Below are 18,427 nucleotides of genomic sequence, written 5' to 3' on the forward strand. Positions count from 1 at the left end.
TCCCTTCCAACTCTATGATTCTATATGTGCTAGTTTGTTAGTTATGCTAAAAATAGCTGAAAAATACTCTATTTGAATGTCCAGAGTTTTACTTATACCACTATACACTCATGCACACAGTTAAATCCAATGACTTAAGAGAGGATTAGGTTGGCTCATAGCTTCTGAAATTAAAGGTATGTTGCCATTAGTTCTGCAATTCATGAAGTCACAAAGTTCTTTCTTGTCCCTAAAGTCAAAAAAATCTTTCTTGTCCCTAAGGTCAAAGGGAAACCATACAGGACCAAACTACCCTGAGAGGAGTGGTCATAGAAATCAAATTTAAAAATAAAGCAGTTCTCCAAACCTGAGGGAAGTTCTCTAGTTTGCAGAAAATACAAAATGTAAAATAAGTATGTGGTTTATACTTGCTAAAAACAAAGAAACAGAATTCCTTGACACGTGAAAGCTTATGAAAACACATCACAAGATCTTGGTTGCCATTTTGGATTGCTGAGATGACCCAAAACAATACATGAGCATAAGGCAGGGAGGGCAGAAAGAGGGCACCATGAGGAATATTGTGGTGCAGAATTGAAGCAGGAGGGAGATGGGATTATAGGGTCCCCAGGGTAGCAGAGAATTTCCCCTTTGATGTGAGTCCTGTTGTGTTCCCAATACATGACATATACAGTTCCTCAAAGTGATTTCCTGCAAATTTCCTAAATTAGAATGATTCATCAAATAACATTAGATCAGATGACTGCAATTCTATACCCAGTGCCAGTGAGCTCCACTGGAAATTACTTCCTAATAAAAATATACCCTACAAGGCTTAGGATAGGCAATGATGGAAAAAGATTGCCTGATAATTTGGCTACAGTAGGTAAGTGGTGGATAGCAGTGTCATACATCTGAAAACTATTGTAGTCCAGGCCAAAAATCCCATTACCAACTGTGCAGAATATATTACTAACTACAAATACTCAATTTATACCAGAAAGTACAACACTGGCACCCTCCTAGGATTGCCCCAATACTACTTCCCCCACTTTTCACCCACAGGGTTATGGCAGATTACATCCTTAAGTCCCTGACCAGTTTTGGTTCTCATGAATTGCAGTAGTATAGGAACAATTGCTGTATCTAATCCTGAACATAATCCCATCTGTGGATACTTGAATTCCAGAAATTAGAAGCCAACAAGATAGACAGAAGACTTTTAATCAAACCCGGGAAACTCTCAGAATTTGCATAAATTACTGGGGGGGGGGAGATGAACTGCCCTCAAAACAGAGGAATGTTATCTGTGCTACCACCACATTCCCTGCCCCCAATTTCCTGTAGAATTGCTAGGAGATAATAGGTAAGTAGAGCAGCAAGAAGGGACAAACAAGGGAAATACTGAACAAAGCAGAGTGGTAGAAGAAGCAAGTGAACAAATGAGATTGCCCCTCCCTGGAAGTATGATGCAGGCAAGTGAGGGAGCTACTGCCCACCCGTCCTGCTACTGGCATTCTCTCACCGGAGTGGGGAAGAAGACAGGTGTTTGAGCAGAATGCGGGGACAAAACTGTAGAGAAAGTGCGTATTAATACAATTATGCAGTTCCATGTATTGTGTCAGTGGCTCACCTTTCTAGAAGGATTTTTTCTTTCATCAGGTCTGTGAATAAGCAATGGCTGATCAAGTTCTCTGACCGTTATCCCATAATTTTTACTGGGGGAAAAATATCCATAGCAACAGGTTCATTTACAGACTTCAAAAGCAGCTACCCAAAGTGAGTTACAAAAACTAATGCAAAATCCCCATTCAGCCAGACCAAAGCAGAATTTCAAGTCTTACATAAAACAAACACATTGACTATTCTGTCATTAAGAAATTTTTAACTTCCATTACTCTAATAGCCTAGCATTTCAAAAAGTATTTGAGCTGTAGCTATTACCTGTAGTAGTCTACAAAGGTGATCTCTTTCCCATCAGACATGGTAAAGCTGTCCTTTGGTGTCTTGTTCCAATCAATATCATCAATACGGTAAGTGTTATTATTATAACGGGTAATCACAATGTTGCCAATTAGTTGTTTTGTGCACTCATCCTGGAAGTTCTCTTTACTATATTGGTAAATGGCATGCCTTTGGGAAGAAGGATGAACAAAAGCTTTTTTGAATGGACGCATACATACAACTCTCATTTAGGTATCTCTGTACAGAAAACAGAGTTGTGCTTACCTGTAACTGGTGTTCACTGACATCTTCTGTACAGATGGACTGTGCATGTGTAATCCAGCTTTTAAACTCCAAAGAAGGGGTGCTCTGCCCCTTTTAGAACTGGGAATGGATGCTGGTTGAGCCACTGAAGTGTCTGCATTCTATTACCAATGAAGACAGTGGAGGGCATGTGGACAGAAAAATAACAGGAGTCCTACTTTGTGTACATTTTCAATTTTATATGGTGTGGCCTGGATGGAACTTGGTTTCTGCCAGATTAGAACCGTGATGTCAGACAAACCATCCAGGATCGGAAATGTAAGTATCCCTGGAGCATCAGGGTAGAGTTGACTCAAAATGTTGTCTTCCGTACAGAAGTGGAAACATCAATGTCAATGGCTTTTGCTGCTCTTGGCATTTGTTCTCTGTAGAGACGATTTGCTAGGAGATACTGCAGTCAAGGTAAAGGGTCCAAGACACTCTCAAAACTATAATGCGATTCCATGGAGACCTCTTCTTCAGGCTCATGATACAGAACCTGGAATGGAATCAGTGTGGAATGGGCCTCCATGTATCCCCATGCTTTTGGGTAATGCCCCTGTAAAATCTGTGAGTGATGTCCGGCCCACCTATTTTCACAGTAAAGCACTGGCAAATTGAACAAGCTCCAACATTGAGGCCCTCTCCTAAGCACAAGAAGCAGAGTTCATATTCGTTGCTGTGTGTCACTTTTGTTCCACATTTTGGACTGTTTTTAAACAGTGCCTTGGACACCATAAGCACAAGAAACAGGGAGAGTCAGGTTTATGATGGAGCTCACCTCCCACAAAACAGACTCCCAAAGAAGTGCAAAATAAGATTTTGATAGGGGGAAAAAAGGGAGTCTACTTTATCCAGAACGACAATGATGAAACAATCAATTGAGCATGCTAGAAAGCTTCCTACCTGGCAGCAGTGGAAAAGGAAATGAAATGAAGAGGTTGCCTGGTGATGGAGCCTGTGATATGTTGGTCGGAAATTGCATGCATTTGCTGGCTCTGAAAGGGGAAGGGCGTCTCTTCTTTGGAGTTTTTAAACTGGTAGGGACATTTCCTGCAACTGGCCTGAGCGCGTACTATCCCAATGTGGGACTGCATAAGACAACGGAAGATGAACTCATGTATGCAACTCATGGCAGCAATAGTAGTTTGTCATAAAACAGAAAGTCATCGCTTTCATAGTCTGCTTTTTCAGATGCTTAAATGGATAGGAAGGGTAGGTGGCAAGGAATATGATGCACGGAGGAACTAAACAAAGAGATTGTGGAGAAACTTCACAGAACACAAAGTAAGAAATGGTTGTATTCTGTGGAGAGCAGATGGAGACCTAAGTTGTTTAGGTTGACCTATTTTAAAAAAAAATTCAGTTGGAAACATCTGACCTTTTCTCTTCGTAATTCAAACACAACAGCACCAAAAGTGAAAGAAATGGGGATCACAACTGAAGTTATACCTGTGGTGTGCATTTTATAAGAATTATAATAATCTCTCCCTTCAGTCAGCAGTAAATTTCTGCCATTTCTACTTGCATTGTGAAAGAACTCTAAGCTTAGTATTACAGTTCCACAACATCCACTTCCAAGAGAGTCATTCTACAAAGGCGACAACCAAGAATTCTACAAAAACAATGAAATCTGAACTGAACAAAGGGAAGTACACCTGTGTATTTGTTGTTTGGCCCATCTACGCTTATTTGATGTCAGAAACATACTAGATTGATCCTTCCTTCCTTCCAGAGGAGTTCTCACATTCTACCCGCACAGTACTTGTCAAATACTGTACCTACAAAGTATTTGTCTAATAGAACATTATTATATCTGCCCTACTCACATGAAATCCAAGACAGAATCATTCCTAATGACCTTGTGAATAACATCTGCCAAAAGAAAGAGGCCCCCATCGCATTTTCGTATACTGGCTGCATAGCCTGGCCAAATCTGTAACCTATTAAAGAAATATGTTTTACAAAATCAGTACATGTTTTCCAGGTACAAATGGAAATTAGGACACCTGCTGCTTTCAGATGCTGCACACAACAAATAAGAGGCCCATAATATAAGATACATTTATAGAACATGAATTATAGCTATTAAGACAAGAATAACCCACTTTTCACTGCCTGAAAGAGTCCCAAAGTGGCTTACAATTGCCTTCCCTTCTTCTTCCCACAACAGACTGAGAGAGCTATGAGAGAAACTGCTGTGAGAACAGCTTCTAACAGGACTGTGACTGACCCAAGATCACCCAGCTGGCTTCATGTGGAGGAAGGGAGATCAAACCTGGCTCCTAAGTTTAGAAGCTGCAACTCGTAACCATATACCCAGCCCTGAAAACTACTGTAGATGAAAAATAAGATACAACCTTTTCAATAACTCATACTTACATTCGGGAACTACTCTTTTCTATTCAGCTAGAATCCCAAACCTGATCTCAGTCTTTGGAAATTGACACAGACTATACAAAAAATTACAATATGGGGAAAATCTAGTGATGTGCAACTGGAAACAATTGTCAGGAATACAAACTCACATTTAAATCAAGAAAAAAAATCTCTGGCTGCTAAAATCAGGGCAAATTTCACAGCAACAAACAAAAGGGCTTTCAAATCATGTATTGGTGATGGGTCATATCCACTAATTATGTTCTAGTTCAAAACAGCAAAGAGATGTACCAACCTATACTGCTGTAAAACAGTAGCACTAGTAGGGTCAAAGAAATTCCTCCCAACAGCTTTCATATCCAAAATCCTCATCACTCTGGAATAAAAGCCCAAAGTAGTAAAAAGTTTTAAAAGCAGACTCCACCATATAAATAAATGTTAATGTTAGGTAATATATTAAACACTGATAACTGCAATGGAAGATCCCCCCCAGAAAGAAAGAAAGAAAGAAAGAAAGAAAGAAAGAAAGAAAGAAAGAAAGTGACTGTGCAATCTTGACCAATGGAATCAGTTGTCTTATTCTGGAGAAACAGTGCATAATATTGCACCATTAATCTCCTAAAGCCTTCCCAAAGATAAACTACGTTTTCCAAACCACAGCAACAGCTTAGATCTACTAATGCCCTGAAGACGTGTTCTAGAACTGGTGGTAATGGCAGGTAAGACCACTTTTTTGTAAAATACATAGCTCGGTCTCATCTCTCAGCGTGGCTGTTTGGCTACAGGCCATCACTCTGGCCAGGCAAGTGGGATAGGAAAGTGAGTGTGGCAGCAATAATGATCTCCTGCCCTCGATTCTCATGGCACTCAAATTCAAGCATGTGTGTGTGTCTTCTGTCACCATGCATGTAGGAAGACAAAGCACATTGGTTGGTATTATGCAAAATGCTTTCCTGCACCAAATTTGTGAAGTGCCCTGTTGCATCTTAAATCATAAGGTGTGTTTAGATGCTGGTGGTGGTGGAGGAGGCAGGATGTTGGTGCTTATGCTACTGCAAATTAGCATTGTAACGCAATCATGTTCAAAACAAAAAAATACGGAGGGGAGGAGAGACATTGACTGGAGTTAACACATCATATGAGCTGGCAAACAGAGGAGGAAGCCAACTAGAGTCTTCAGCTTCCTCAGTGGTAAATGCTAATTCTCCCCCAGGGGAGGGGGAAGAATCAGGTTTTAACAGCATTCGGAAAACACGTGGTAAACAGAGAGTATATTCTGATATGCACCTGAATAGTGACATTTCAGTGTAAAATGCCTGTGATTCTGTGGAACATTAAGGCAGCCAATGCACCATTTTTGCAGGTGTGGAAACAGTCTGAAGCAAACATTATGGAAAGTGAAATGTTAAGTAAATAATGTCACATGGAGAGTAAAATGCTTATAATTTGCTAAACCAATATTTAAGGGTGCTCATATTCATAATTTGTTTGTCATAAAACATGTCCTGAGCCTCCGATGAGGGCGGTATATATATAAATAATATAAATAAATAAAAATGATCTGTGCAGTATTTGTAATATACTACTGCACTTTAAAAACAACATATTTTTGTCCTTGGTTTGCTTACAAAAGCAGATTTAAATCCAATGAATTTAACAGAAGATTTTGTTCATTGACAAGACTGTAATATTAACGTATTACTTACAGATATTTCTACACACATTTTAAAGAACTTGTAAGGTAACTATTTTTATTCCATTTTTAGAGGTCATTGATTCCACTCACCCACCCCCTAAATCCTGAACAGTGCTTTGTATTTTGCTCACTGAAATGGCACTATTGTGACAATTCTAGTTCAAACTCCCCTTACCTCCTGAAAACAACATTGTAAAATGGAATGCACAAATCTGAGCTGGGCTCCAGAATTTTGGTCATTTGAATCTTAACATTGATCTCCACTCCGTCTGTCTTTCTCTGACATTTCAGATCAATACTCTAAAGAAGAAGATATGATACATCAGAATAGAAAAACGGATAAGCTTAATCTCCTTTGACCCAGTATCACATCTGAAAGGCTTTAAAATAAAATGTGCCACACTGAACTCAAGCCTCCATTGCTTCCAATGAACTGTACTTTCAGCAAAAAAATGTTACGTGTGACATCACTCAGAGTATCATTATTTATTATTTATTTTATTTTATTTATTTAGATTTATATACCGCCCTCCCCGAAGGCTCATTACTTTCTTCATCCATGTTATTCATTGCAGAGAGAGCAACATGAAAACTGCAACACTATGACATAACAAAAGCTGACTGTGCCATTTCAAATTTTGAAAAGGATAACTGGGATGCCTTTGAAACAACATACTGGTTTGCCCACTCTTGGGGCTTGAAAAGTAGCATCTCATTTCATGAAAAAGACTCTTTTATATCTGCACCATCCTTGCAAATGGCATAGTGGAAAGCCTTTAAAGCAGTACTCCTATGACAAAACACATGGAGTCTTGACCTATGGAATGTACAGGGACATATTAGAAAATATTATGTACAAAATACCTATTGATAATAAACTACCAAATTACATGTCTGTTTATTGCATTCAGCTATACTATCCCTACTATAACATTCTGAAGGGTTGAGTACCCCCAAAGCAGCTGTGTGCTGCAGAAAGAATATATTACTTTTGTTTTTAGCATGTGGGTAGGTGTCAGTTTCTCTGAATGTTAAGCGTATTATATAGAAACTAGAATTTAAGCCCACTATAGCAAAAATACAGTGGGCGCTAGTGGGCAAGTGGGTGGGTGCGGGAGGCCCCCCCTGGCCTGGGAGCCCCCTCCCCCTGGCCATCCGAGGCCCGCGCTGAAACCTGCCCTGGCCGCCTCACTTCCCCGCCGAGTCCCTGTCTTCAGTGCACGTCTTGGAGCAGGTTTACGGCTCCCAATTGGCCCCTTCGAGTTTTTATCCTGGACTTGCCCCACACCTTTCTCCGCCCACTTACCCCTTACTGCTTTATTTTTACCGCTCCCACAGAGCGGTTTACAGATATTCCTTTGGCTTCTAGAATCATGGTAAAGAAAGTGTTCCAGCAAGTATAAAAACCCTGACAAAAGTAGTTCTGGAAACTTTTGTTCCAAATATGGTCTACCAGTGAGCTGCACTTCCTAATGGACCCCAGTCACTTTTGTTGAAACTGACACGAAGTAGAAACCTCATGGTACTTCAAGGTGAGCACTAGATCTCAATAGCATTACAGATAATAAGCAGAAGTTCCTCCACCTAGAGGAAGAACATTCTAGTACTCCATCATTCCACAGTATAATCCAATATCATGGGTGAGGGAATGCCAAACACCAAACCTCAAAAATGGATATCTTACCCAAGTTAGCAGGGGCTTCTGAAGGTGCTAACCACCAAAATGACAAAATCAGCAAGTGTCCATATATGTGCTTTCCCTGTTGTGGCTCCCACCTTGTGGTATGGCTTGCCTGAGGTGGTCAGAAAAGCTCCCATGCTCCTAGCCTTCTGCAAACTATGCAAAACTGAACTGTTCAAAAGGGCTTTTCTGTGCAGGCACTGCACAAAATGGTTTTACAAACTGGCCGGGGTAAATGATTAAATACTGTGATCTATACTCTTGTGCTTAGCTTAATGAAAACAAGATCCTATTTATATAATCTCTATACTGTTTAATGTATCATTTGAATACTTATGCTATGCTTCAGTTCTTCCTGGTGGTTCTAGACTTCCAAAATCCTAATGCATTGGTTACGGAATGCCCCTTTTATGTGATTGTACTGGCTCACTAGGTATAAACCACCTTGAGTCCCTTTGAGAAAGGTGGGCTATAAAATATATAAATAATAAATTAATACTCTTCAACTGCTTTATTAGATCTTACCTGTGGCAGTTTGATAGGCAAATACAGTATAGAACCATCAAATGCAGTAACGTTTCCTGTTACCGATTTGTGCTCCTTCAACATTCCAAACCGCATACTCTTGCATTCCACATTGGGGCTGGAAGACATGACAATGTAAAAAAAGTAATAATAAATCAAGCTTTATGGTGTTAGTTATAGGCCAGTTGAGGCACAACCCCAAATCATCATAGCTATTATAAAATGAGTTTAGGAGTTTCTCAGTCTTGTGCACACATCCTAAAGATCCCCCAGGAATATTCACAATAGTATTTTGGTCTGTTATTACGTTCAAACCACATCAAGTATGCCCTTTTCAGAAAAGGAATTTGCATTCCTTTTAACTAGCCAAGAATGAGAATCTGTGGTAATTTATGAAGAATGGTCAGTTCCAAAGAACATCACTAAAAATAACAAGATGAAAATGTTTCCAGTGAATTGTATTGGCTTCTCCCACACAGTGCTATCCCACTGCAATAACATTAAGCAACAGACTTGACCGTATTAGTGAACTGAACCTCAACTATCAAAGCCGGGGAGAACAGGGAGAAAAAATGGATTTCTATCTAATCATCCATAAAACATAGTTCAGATCATATTATGATAATCTGTGATTCAGTCAGCAGGTAAATCCCTTTTTTAAAAAAAGAACTGCTATTTAAACAGATCTTACTGATACATGGGATGAGCATTTATGTCCTACCACACAGTATTACTGAGAAAAGCAAGGTAAGTATGAAAAGTATATTTTATCATCTTGCAGTTACTTGAAGGACCTCCTTGCGCCCTATGCCCCCCCACAGGGCTTTGCGCTCTGCGGGTACAAATCTGATGGTTGTACCCGGCCCCCAGGAGTCCTGGCCCCCACCTGGTGAAATGAGCTCCCGCAAGAGCTGCAGGCCCTGCGGGATTTACCAGCTTTCCGCAGAGTCTGTAAAACGGAGCTCTTCCGCCAGGTTTATGGTTGAGGCCGGGACCACCCCCCCCCCCAAGGGTTATTCTTGGTGGTGATTAGTTATTATTCCTTCCCTTGGGACATGGGTTGGGGTGTGTAGTTCCGCCACCATTTAGATTTGGCTCGGGTTAGGTTGGGCTGGGTTGGTTTTTAAGTGGGATTTTATTGTATTAGGGGTTTTATGGAGGTTTTATCGAATGTGACCCTTCACGACCCTTGCGGGAGTGGCAGCTATAAGACAAATAAACAAACAAACAAATGATAATAATACTTATCCATTGTTGTTCCTCTATATATTTATGAAACAGCTAGGGGGTAGGAAGTGTCCGGCTGTTCCAAGTTAGAATAGGGCCAATCAGGGTACAGCCAGTTTTGCCTTAATCGGCCCTGCCCCTGCAGGTCTTGCCCTCCGTCTCTGGACTCTAGCCTCTTTGCTCTCAGGTGCCTCAGTGCCTGGAGCCAGCAGCAGGTAAGGGGAGAAGGGCCTGGACGAAGGGTCGTAGTGGAGGGCTTGCTAATGAGGGCCTCTTTGCCTAATAGGCTGGGCCTGCTAACGAGGGCCTCCTGGCTTGCTGACTGCCTGCTAAGGAGCTCTGTCCTGGCCCTGCTAATGAGCTGCCCAGCCCCCACCTGCACCACTTGATCTGGCTGCGAGCTGCAGCAAAAAGCCACATTAAGCTGCCTGGCCGGGGCCAGGGGCCCTTTCAAGGCCCGTTCTTAGGAACGGGCTTTCAAGCTAGTAGTAGTAGTAGTAATAACAACAACATGTTTATCACTCTAGAATCAATTTACAACCACTTGATCTAAATACATTTGGTCTTTCTCCCAAGCAAGGGTGAATGCAAGCTTGCATAGACCAGGGAAAAAGTACTGGTAAGAAGGTGGCACTTCCTTTCTGTCTCTGGAGACGTGAAGGCCCAGTAGGGGGCGGGGATGGATTTAGGGAGGGAAAGGAAAAGGGTTTTCCTTCACATACCCGCCCTGGACTTTTTTCCAATTTCCAATTTTTTTCAATTTTATGTAGTAAAGAAGCGAAATGAGCTTAGATTTGACAGAAATCTGAATTTCTACCCATATTCCCACCCCCAAAAACAAAGCATTTTCCTATGTCTTCAAAATTTCTTCAAATTCTTCACCTCCAAGATCAAATGTACCAACAAGAAATTTAACTGACTTTCACCCAAGTTCATGCTAACCTACATGTCCCACAAAACAGCAATAACAAGGAATCCAGTGACAGGAGAATCCCAACCCTCAGACCAGTTACACAATGATCAAACTTATGCCAGATGCGTATTCCAGTTCTACTGCTACTGGCATCTGAAAGGCAGCATTTCATCATCTTGCAGTTACTAATCTCAAGAATATATTTGGGGGACACAGGAATTAACCATTTGGACTAGGACCGAGGAAGCAAAGCTCAAGTCCTTACTCAGACAAGTCCTAGTATATAAGCTACCAGAAATGATTCCTAGAGGAGTCTTGAAAGCTGCTATATGAGGCAAAGCAATTTACTGTATGGCTTTACTAGGACCATCAAAAATCTGTCTAAAAGGTTGCTACCCCTTAACAAGAAATAAATGGTAACATTGATTATTTTTTACCTGAATGTCACATGGTACTGGTACACAGCTTCATTTTGACAGTGTATTTTAACCAAATTCATTGCCAAGGGGACTGGTATCCCTTTGGATCCTAGCTTCATCAGTGGTTCTCTGAAAGGATAATTGAATATTTAAAATAATTTATCAAGGCTTCATTGAAGAGAAAATCAAAACAGAAAAGCAGATATAGAGCCTAATACTCTGAACAGAAACAATTTTCACAAAGACAAAGCTACGAAAGGCTCCAGGACCAGAACATCTCTGCTTTAGATTTAAGGTCTTTAAAGCTAAAATCATTCAAACATTAGCAAATATAATGAATATTATAGTGGTGGAAGACTACCAGATTTATGGAAGAAAGTGACAATTTCAGTAGTAGTTAAATCAAGAAAAGATCCATATTCAGTTTATCTTTACTGGCCTGTCTTGTAAAATGATGAATATAGATTTGCTGCTGTTATGGCACCTGGATGAGACAGTCTGAATTAACTAATATAATTCATAACGAACAATAAGAAGAAAAAGAATTAGTTCTTATTTGCCGTTTTTCTCTACCAGGAGTCTCACAGCGGCTTACAATCGCCTTCCCTTTCCTCTCCCCACAACAGGCACCCTGTGAGGCAGAAGTAGTGTTGGTTTTTATATGCCGCTTTTCTCTACCAGAAGAAGTCTCAAAAGCGGCTTACAATTACTTTCCCTCTCTCCACAACAGATACCCCATGAGGTAGGTGAGGCTGAGAGAGCCCTGGTATTACTGTTCAGTTAGAACAGCTTTATCAGGGCTGTGGTGAGCCCAAGGTCACCCAGCTGGCTACATGTGGGGAAGCAGGGAATCAAAGTCCACACTCCTAACCACTACACCAAGCTGGCTCGTTTTCAAGTTTTCATGCATAATCAAATCTAATTAACAACTTCCAACGAACAAATATTATGTATATGTGTTATAAGCCAAAATTCTGAGTAATGGCAAGTTCTCAAAAATTCAGTGAAACCAAGGAATGAAGTAATGATGTCTGTCTATTATCTCCTTACTTGTTAAAATTCTATCTGGCAGAGGTTAATTGGAGACTACGAAGAAATCTTTTATCATTTAACACACTAGTATTAAAGCCCATTTTAAAAATGGGCTTTGAAAGGGGTGGCAGGCAGGAGGGCGTGAGAGGGTGGCCGCAGCTCCCCTTGGCCCGCAAAGTGGGCTAAAGGGAATGGAAAGCTCTACCCCCGCCGGCGGCACAGGAGGCTCCCTATAGCCCGGAAAGCGCTTTTGCTATGGCAAGAGCACTTCCCGGGCTAAAAGGATTAGAAAGCACCCCCCCACACGCGCCAGCAGCGACAGGGCTTTGCAGCCTACAGGGAGGCTGCAAACTTCCCCCCAGGTTCCCTCCCAGCAGGAGCATACCTGCGGGCTGCAAAGCCTTGTTGCTGCCTTTTTCCTCATGGGTGACAATGGAGGTGGCAGCCACAAGGCTTCTAGCAGGCAAGGAGGGAGGGTGGGAGCTGGAGGGGGAAGGCCAATCAGGGTGGACCTGGACAGAAAGGGCCCCGGACAGTCTCCTCCCAGGAGGCTGTTTCCCAAATATATAAGGGAGCGAAATAGTGTTAAGGATTCAGAGCAGTAAGGCTTTTATACACAAAAAATGGAAATCTGACATCTACTAAAACGCCAACACTGGTATATAAAACTATGAGACCTGAATAGGTAAGATTTAAGTGTTAAATCCGTCAAAAGTTTTGGAAAGAACTTGAGCAACCTTAATAGCAGAGTAAAATTGTTTTTGCTCCCAGTCCTCATGAGTTTGATGTGACAAATTAAGAGTTTTAAAAGAAATAGAAAAATTCAATGGATGGTGCAAGCACAGAAGTATTTGGAAGTCTAAAGCTTGACTGTACTAGACTGGGGTGTTAAACTGCACAGATAATAGACAGGAGTCAAAATATTTCTGTGGCAGTTAGTCCAATAGGAAATTAAGAAGCTAAAAAAAAGACAGTATCTTACCAGTTTTTAAAAATGATCTGCTTCTAGCCTAAAGTCTGTTTATGAAAAGTTTATATGTCCAATGGTTTGTTTTTAAAGAGTTTTTCTATGTTATATTATTTTAACTGTAAGCCATCTCAAACAGGACTCTGGGGTAGCATAGAAATGTTCTAAATAAATAAATTACAGATCACATATGTGAATTATGTAAAAATAGAATATTTTGACAGTTTCAAGATATGCAGGTTTATAGCAATATACAATACTCTTGAGCCAGATAGGATAGCCCAGGCATTCCTGAATTCATCAGAATTTGGAAGCGAAGGGTCATCCCTGGTTAGTAGTTGGATGGGAGACCTTCAAGGAAACTACGGTCATGACACTGAGGCAGGCAATGGCAAAACCACCTCTGAATTTACTTATTTATTTAGATTTTTATACCGCCCTTCCCTATGGCTTTGGCCGGTTTACATAAAACATATAGAACATTTACATGGAACAATATCAATATAACAATAACAATATAACAGATATCAATATAACAAATGACAATAACATCTCAGCTAGAACAGTATTTCAACAAACAACTCTGACAAGCCCTTGGTAAGTCGGGGGAGGGGGGGGAATCTGTAGATGTTCTGAGTTGGTTGGACTCAGCCAAAGGCTTGGTGGAAGAGCTCCTTTTTGCAGGCCCTGTGGAATTATGGAAGTTCAGGCAGGGCCCTGATCTCTCCAGGGAGCTCGTTCCACCAGCTGTGGGCCAGGTTTGAAAAGGCCCTGGCTCTTGTTCAGGTCCGATGTGCCTCTTTGGCCTTGCCTCTTACCTGGCTGCCAGGCAATCCTACAATCACAGCATCTCCTAATTAAGCAGTACACATGCCATATGATAAATAAATAAATCTTGGCCCAAAGGTTTTAGGGTTTTACACATAACTACCAGCATATTGAATTATGCCTGGATGCTAACTGCAACCCAAAGAGGTTTATGTAAGGCAATTCACTTTGGCTAAAAGATATACAGTTGCATTTTGCAATAACTACAACTTTTGAGGCGTTTCCAAGGGCAGCCCATGTACTGTTATGGTACAGCAATCAATCCTTCAGATTGCTAAAACTGACTATTGCAGGACATATCCATTTGAGAACATTTAACTGCAAATCCATACTGCAAATCCAACTGCAAATCCATACAAAGCAACACTATCATCATATCCATTTTAAGTGTAGTATTAGATACTCGTTCAGTTAATATGACCAGACATGCCTCTTTTTATTAGGTCACACTTACTTTATTGCTAGCTGTTCATCAGAAACTGCTAGAGGAACCTCTGAACTGGATTTTTTTAGTGGTGCTGACTGAGGAACTCCCACACTCAAGGCAGAGATGTTTCCATGGGCCCTGCCAAGTACCATGGCTGATCTTCCAAGGGCAACAAAGGGTGTTTCACCTTCTTTGATGTCAAGAACTCTGAATCATTAGGGGGGGATAACACACATAGTATAGAGCTTGTTTCCTTACAAACATTCAAGCAGCATCAATATTTTAAAAGCAGAGCCTTAAACAATTTTAACAGTGGTTTACTTTACTTCATACCACTGTAGTACAGTGGACTGCTTGCTTTGGATGTGGAAAATTCAGGTTTAAATAATTCAGCCATAACACTCACTATGCAGATTTGGACAAGCCATTCTTTGTCAGCTCAGAGAAATACTCTCTGCTCTGTGAACAAATGCAGTACATTTTTAAAGCACATGGCATACAGAAAGTACACCTCTGTGCAAAAAGAATCCAAAATAGTTTGCGACTGATCTCCAATGACAAGAGAAAGCTACAGAAGTACAGCAAAATGAACATTATGATCACACTTGTAACTTTTTTCAGATCCATATACAAGCAATACTGATAAAATCCGGGAACTCCACTGTTAGTCAGTTGACAACTCTTGTCACTAGGCCCTTCTGATTCAAAACTGATACTAACTACACAGTGGATTTTTATGCCCAAAGTTGTGTGTTAAATTAACTGGATTTTAAATGGATTTAATTTAATTCTATTAGAACAATAGCTTTATTGTTTTTACTGTTTTGTCATTGAGGACAGAATAAAATTCTGGATGAATTGATATTATTTTTTACAATTACATCACACTTAGGATTACTTTACTACCTTCCACGGCCTAAAAGTGTTCTTTCCACCTTGCAGTCTCCAGCTGCCCCTGCTCTCAATTGCATAAGTCCAGCATGGTCTGGTAACTCCACTTTAGGTTTGCTTTCCACATCACCTATCCCTCTACCCAAAATTCCTCGTCCTGAAAAGAATACATAAAGAAAATACTTAAGGTAAAATGTAAGTTGACTAAGAATTCAAAATTGTCAAAAACAAGTATTAGCAAAGACCATGAGAAAGACTATCATATAGCAAGTTTGACTTACCCAAGGGATGTTTAAAAGGCATAGCAAAACCAAGTCCTCGGAACATAGATGTTAGAGTTGGGGTAGATGTGCAAGAATCCTGAAGGTGACAGAGGAAAAACAAATCCCCAAAACATTACAAAGCCTTAAATAATCTCAAGGTAATCAGACTGGTAAAAAAGGGGTATTGAGCAACTCATTCTTGTATACCTTTTGCAAAAGTTTAAGCAGTTGACATTTATATCCCATTAGTCAGTCACCAAATCCAATATGGGAAGTGTGCTGCCAGGTTGTCCCCATCCATACTACAACATGATCCAAAGAATCTGTAATCAATGAAGGTCTGGACTGATTTTCCCTACCCAGTGAGTCTGAGTTGTTCTACTCTCCCTCCCTCTAGGCATAACTAGAATGTAGTCTTACAGGTATCCCTAAAAGTAGTAAAAATTTGCCAAACTTTTCTGGGCTTAAAAATACCCAAAAATGTTTTGTTTGCCTGTACTGACTGTTCCTTACACAGCATCTATTAATTTGCAGTACAATGACAACTGAATTCCTACAAAGGAACACAAAAAATCCTAATTTGTCATGTTCCTAAATGTCCTATGGTACAATTGTCTCACAGTCAGAAGACTGCTCTAGTATGAGTCAGTGTAATGACTATAAATGTGCACTTGCCATTTACCTGTTGTATATTCCCAGGTGGCTTTTGTCCCATCTCCTGCAGTCCTTGCATTCTGCCAAGTGAAGGCAAGATCCTTCCTCTGCTGTATGTGAAGTTTTCAGCCATAGGCAGCTGTGGCTGAGACTCAGGCTCATTATCATCATTAGACATTTGGAAAGCAGCCCCACCCCGGAACATGGGTCTTGCGGGATGCATGATGACACTGCTACAAAAGAGACAACACACATTTCACACTCATACACGCTAAAGAATCATCTGAAAGGCTAGTGACCTCAAGTACATCAACCTCGCAACAAACAATGACAGATGTAAGAAATAACAAAAGCTACAGTGGTACATTCAACTTACCTATCAAATCAACTCCACCCCATCTCCCTAATGCAAGCTTTCTCAACCAGGGTTTCGTGATGACCCTGGTTTCCCAAACAGGTGAGTTAAGTTTTAAATATATTGGGCAATATGGCCATATATGGTCATGATGACCCACTCCTTCTAAAATGGCAAATGATAGGCCTGGAGGAGTGGAAAGGGGAGGGGCTTCAGGTGAACATGTACACAGCTATGCTTCCCAACCATACTCTGCAAGATCACACCACTTCTGTGGCCTCTCGAAGTCAAAAAAATGTTTGAGGTTAATCAATGGTAAAAAAGTTGAGAAAGGCTGATCTAATGACTCTGACTGAATTTCTAGAAATATATATATATATCCATACCCTGTAGTCTACTATCACTAGCATGTCTCTTCTCCACCTTTTTGTTTTGTTTCTCTTAACCCTCAACAAAACTGGTTTTCTTTCACAGGAACAAAAAGCCCAGCTATGGTTCAGACTAGAACCTCCAACTGTAGGCCAGAATCCAATAGCATCTATATCCAGGCCAACTACAAACAGGGATGATACAGAGAAATGCAGAAAGTATCACAGGTATAATACCTATGTTGGGGCCATACATGAATGAATGGGCAGTGTTCATCATACAATTAATTCTCATAAGCAAAATGCACATATACATATATATTTTATTTATTATTTATTTGATTTCTATACCACCCTTCCATATAGCTCATGGCAGTTTACATACATCACAGGGTGATACATGGAACGAGTCAACATACAACTTAGTCAAATACAACAACAATCCAACAGGGGTTCTATACAACACAACTTCAATGATCCCAACAACAGTATAACAAGAACAGAAACTTAGCTAAACCCTTAGAGAAGCCATGGAGGGGATATAGGGGTATATATAGGTATGCATATCTATACAAACACACATATGTATATATACCTATACAGGTATATATACACCTATACACACACACACACTTATGCTTATATATATCACGTTAACTTATCAGGGAATAAGTCCCTGATATACTGAGGAACACAAGGAGGATTACTTCATAAGGTCGCACGTTTATATGCACATCAATCCGGCTGAATTAAAGAGAATTTACTCCAGAAAGCCAGTTTATAAAGCCTGTAAGTGATGACCCGGAGGAAAATTGGGGGGGTGGGCGGTGGGAGAAGAGATCCTGAACTACGTCGCAGGCCCGTTCTCTGCTTTCGCTTCTTCATCAACTCTTCCTCCTGCACAGCTCCCCGACACTTTTCCATTAATGGTGAGATACTCACTAAAACCCACCAAAGGGACTAGCAAGTAGTTCCCTTACTTTGATATAATTCGCTTCCTTAAGCACGCGCGACTTCAATTCGAATACTCCTCAGGAGGCCAAGGAGAATGAGAAGGAGCGAGCGAGCCCTTCAACAAGAACAGAGCTCCCTTCACACCTCCGCCTACTAGGCCTCGCACCGCCGCGGCGCGCGGCTCCTAGCTGACCGCCCATTGGCAGATAACTCCTCCCTTCCCCGGCCGTTCGTTTTGGAAGTATCCAAGTTATTTGATGGGGGGGAGGGAGTCGGGAAAGCCTCCTCAATTCCATCCGTTCAGCCGTGTACGATGAAACACACGCCTCTCCAGAAGAGGATAATTAAACGGAGTGGGGTTTACAAGCTAATCAAGTTGCTAGTCCGTTCATGAAAGGGAAAAAAGGTTCAGTCTCGTCTTTCACCCCGCTACTCTTCAACAATAGTACAGATCGTAACGGACCTCCTGGGGGCGTGGCGTCAAGGCTCTTGAAGCCCGGTGCAGGGGACGAAGCGGCCGTTGGGATACGATTTTTAAACGGGAGCCCTCTCGCGATTGGGGAAGGGGAGGGCTCAGACTGGGTGGGTTAATAGCTGTCCGTTGGAGTAGTCAGGATTGCCG

The 18,427-nt window shown here is 41.0% G+C and overlaps 1 protein-coding gene across 8 annotated transcripts in view; it reads right to left on the reverse strand.

The window, feature by feature from the left end:
* Nucleotides 1-18,427, reverse strand: part of PIWIL2 (piwi like RNA-mediated gene silencing 2) — a 44,969-nt gene that overhangs the window by 10,881 nt on the left and 15,661 nt on the right. For 6 of the 8 annotated variants that reach the window (XM_077306680.1, XM_077306679.1, XM_077306683.1 and 3 more), the window contains 11 exons: nt 16,157-16,361; nt 15,493-15,571; nt 15,227-15,368; nt 14,348-14,527; nt 11,085-11,195; nt 8,508-8,625; nt 6,477-6,601; nt 4,901-4,981; nt 4,056-4,169; nt 1,924-2,112; nt 1,613-1,697 (listed from right to left, as the gene is read on the reverse strand). In XM_077306680.1, coding sequence (XP_077162795.1) covers nt 1,613-1,697; nt 1,924-2,112; nt 4,056-4,169; nt 4,901-4,981; nt 6,477-6,601; nt 8,508-8,625; nt 11,085-11,195; nt 14,348-14,527; nt 15,227-15,368; nt 15,493-15,571; nt 16,157-16,351 — 1,419 coding nt within the window. In that variant the 5' untranslated portion in view covers nt 16,352-16,361. Of the gene's footprint in view, nt 1-1,612; nt 1,698-1,923; nt 2,113-4,055; nt 4,170-4,900; nt 4,982-6,476; nt 6,602-8,507; nt 8,626-11,084; nt 11,196-14,347; nt 14,528-15,226; nt 15,369-15,492; nt 15,572-16,156; nt 16,362-17,831; nt 18,094-18,268; nt 18,306-18,427 lie in introns of those variants that run through there. The other 2 variants (XM_077306681.1, XM_077306678.1) reach the window with 2 other exon arrangements.

The sequence above is a fragment of the Paroedura picta genome, chromosome 12 (assembly GCF_049243985.1).
Source record: "Paroedura picta isolate Pp20150507F chromosome 12, Ppicta_v3.0, whole genome shotgun sequence".
Classification (NCBI taxonomy): domain Eukaryota; kingdom Metazoa; phylum Chordata; class Lepidosauria; order Squamata; family Gekkonidae; genus Paroedura; species Paroedura picta.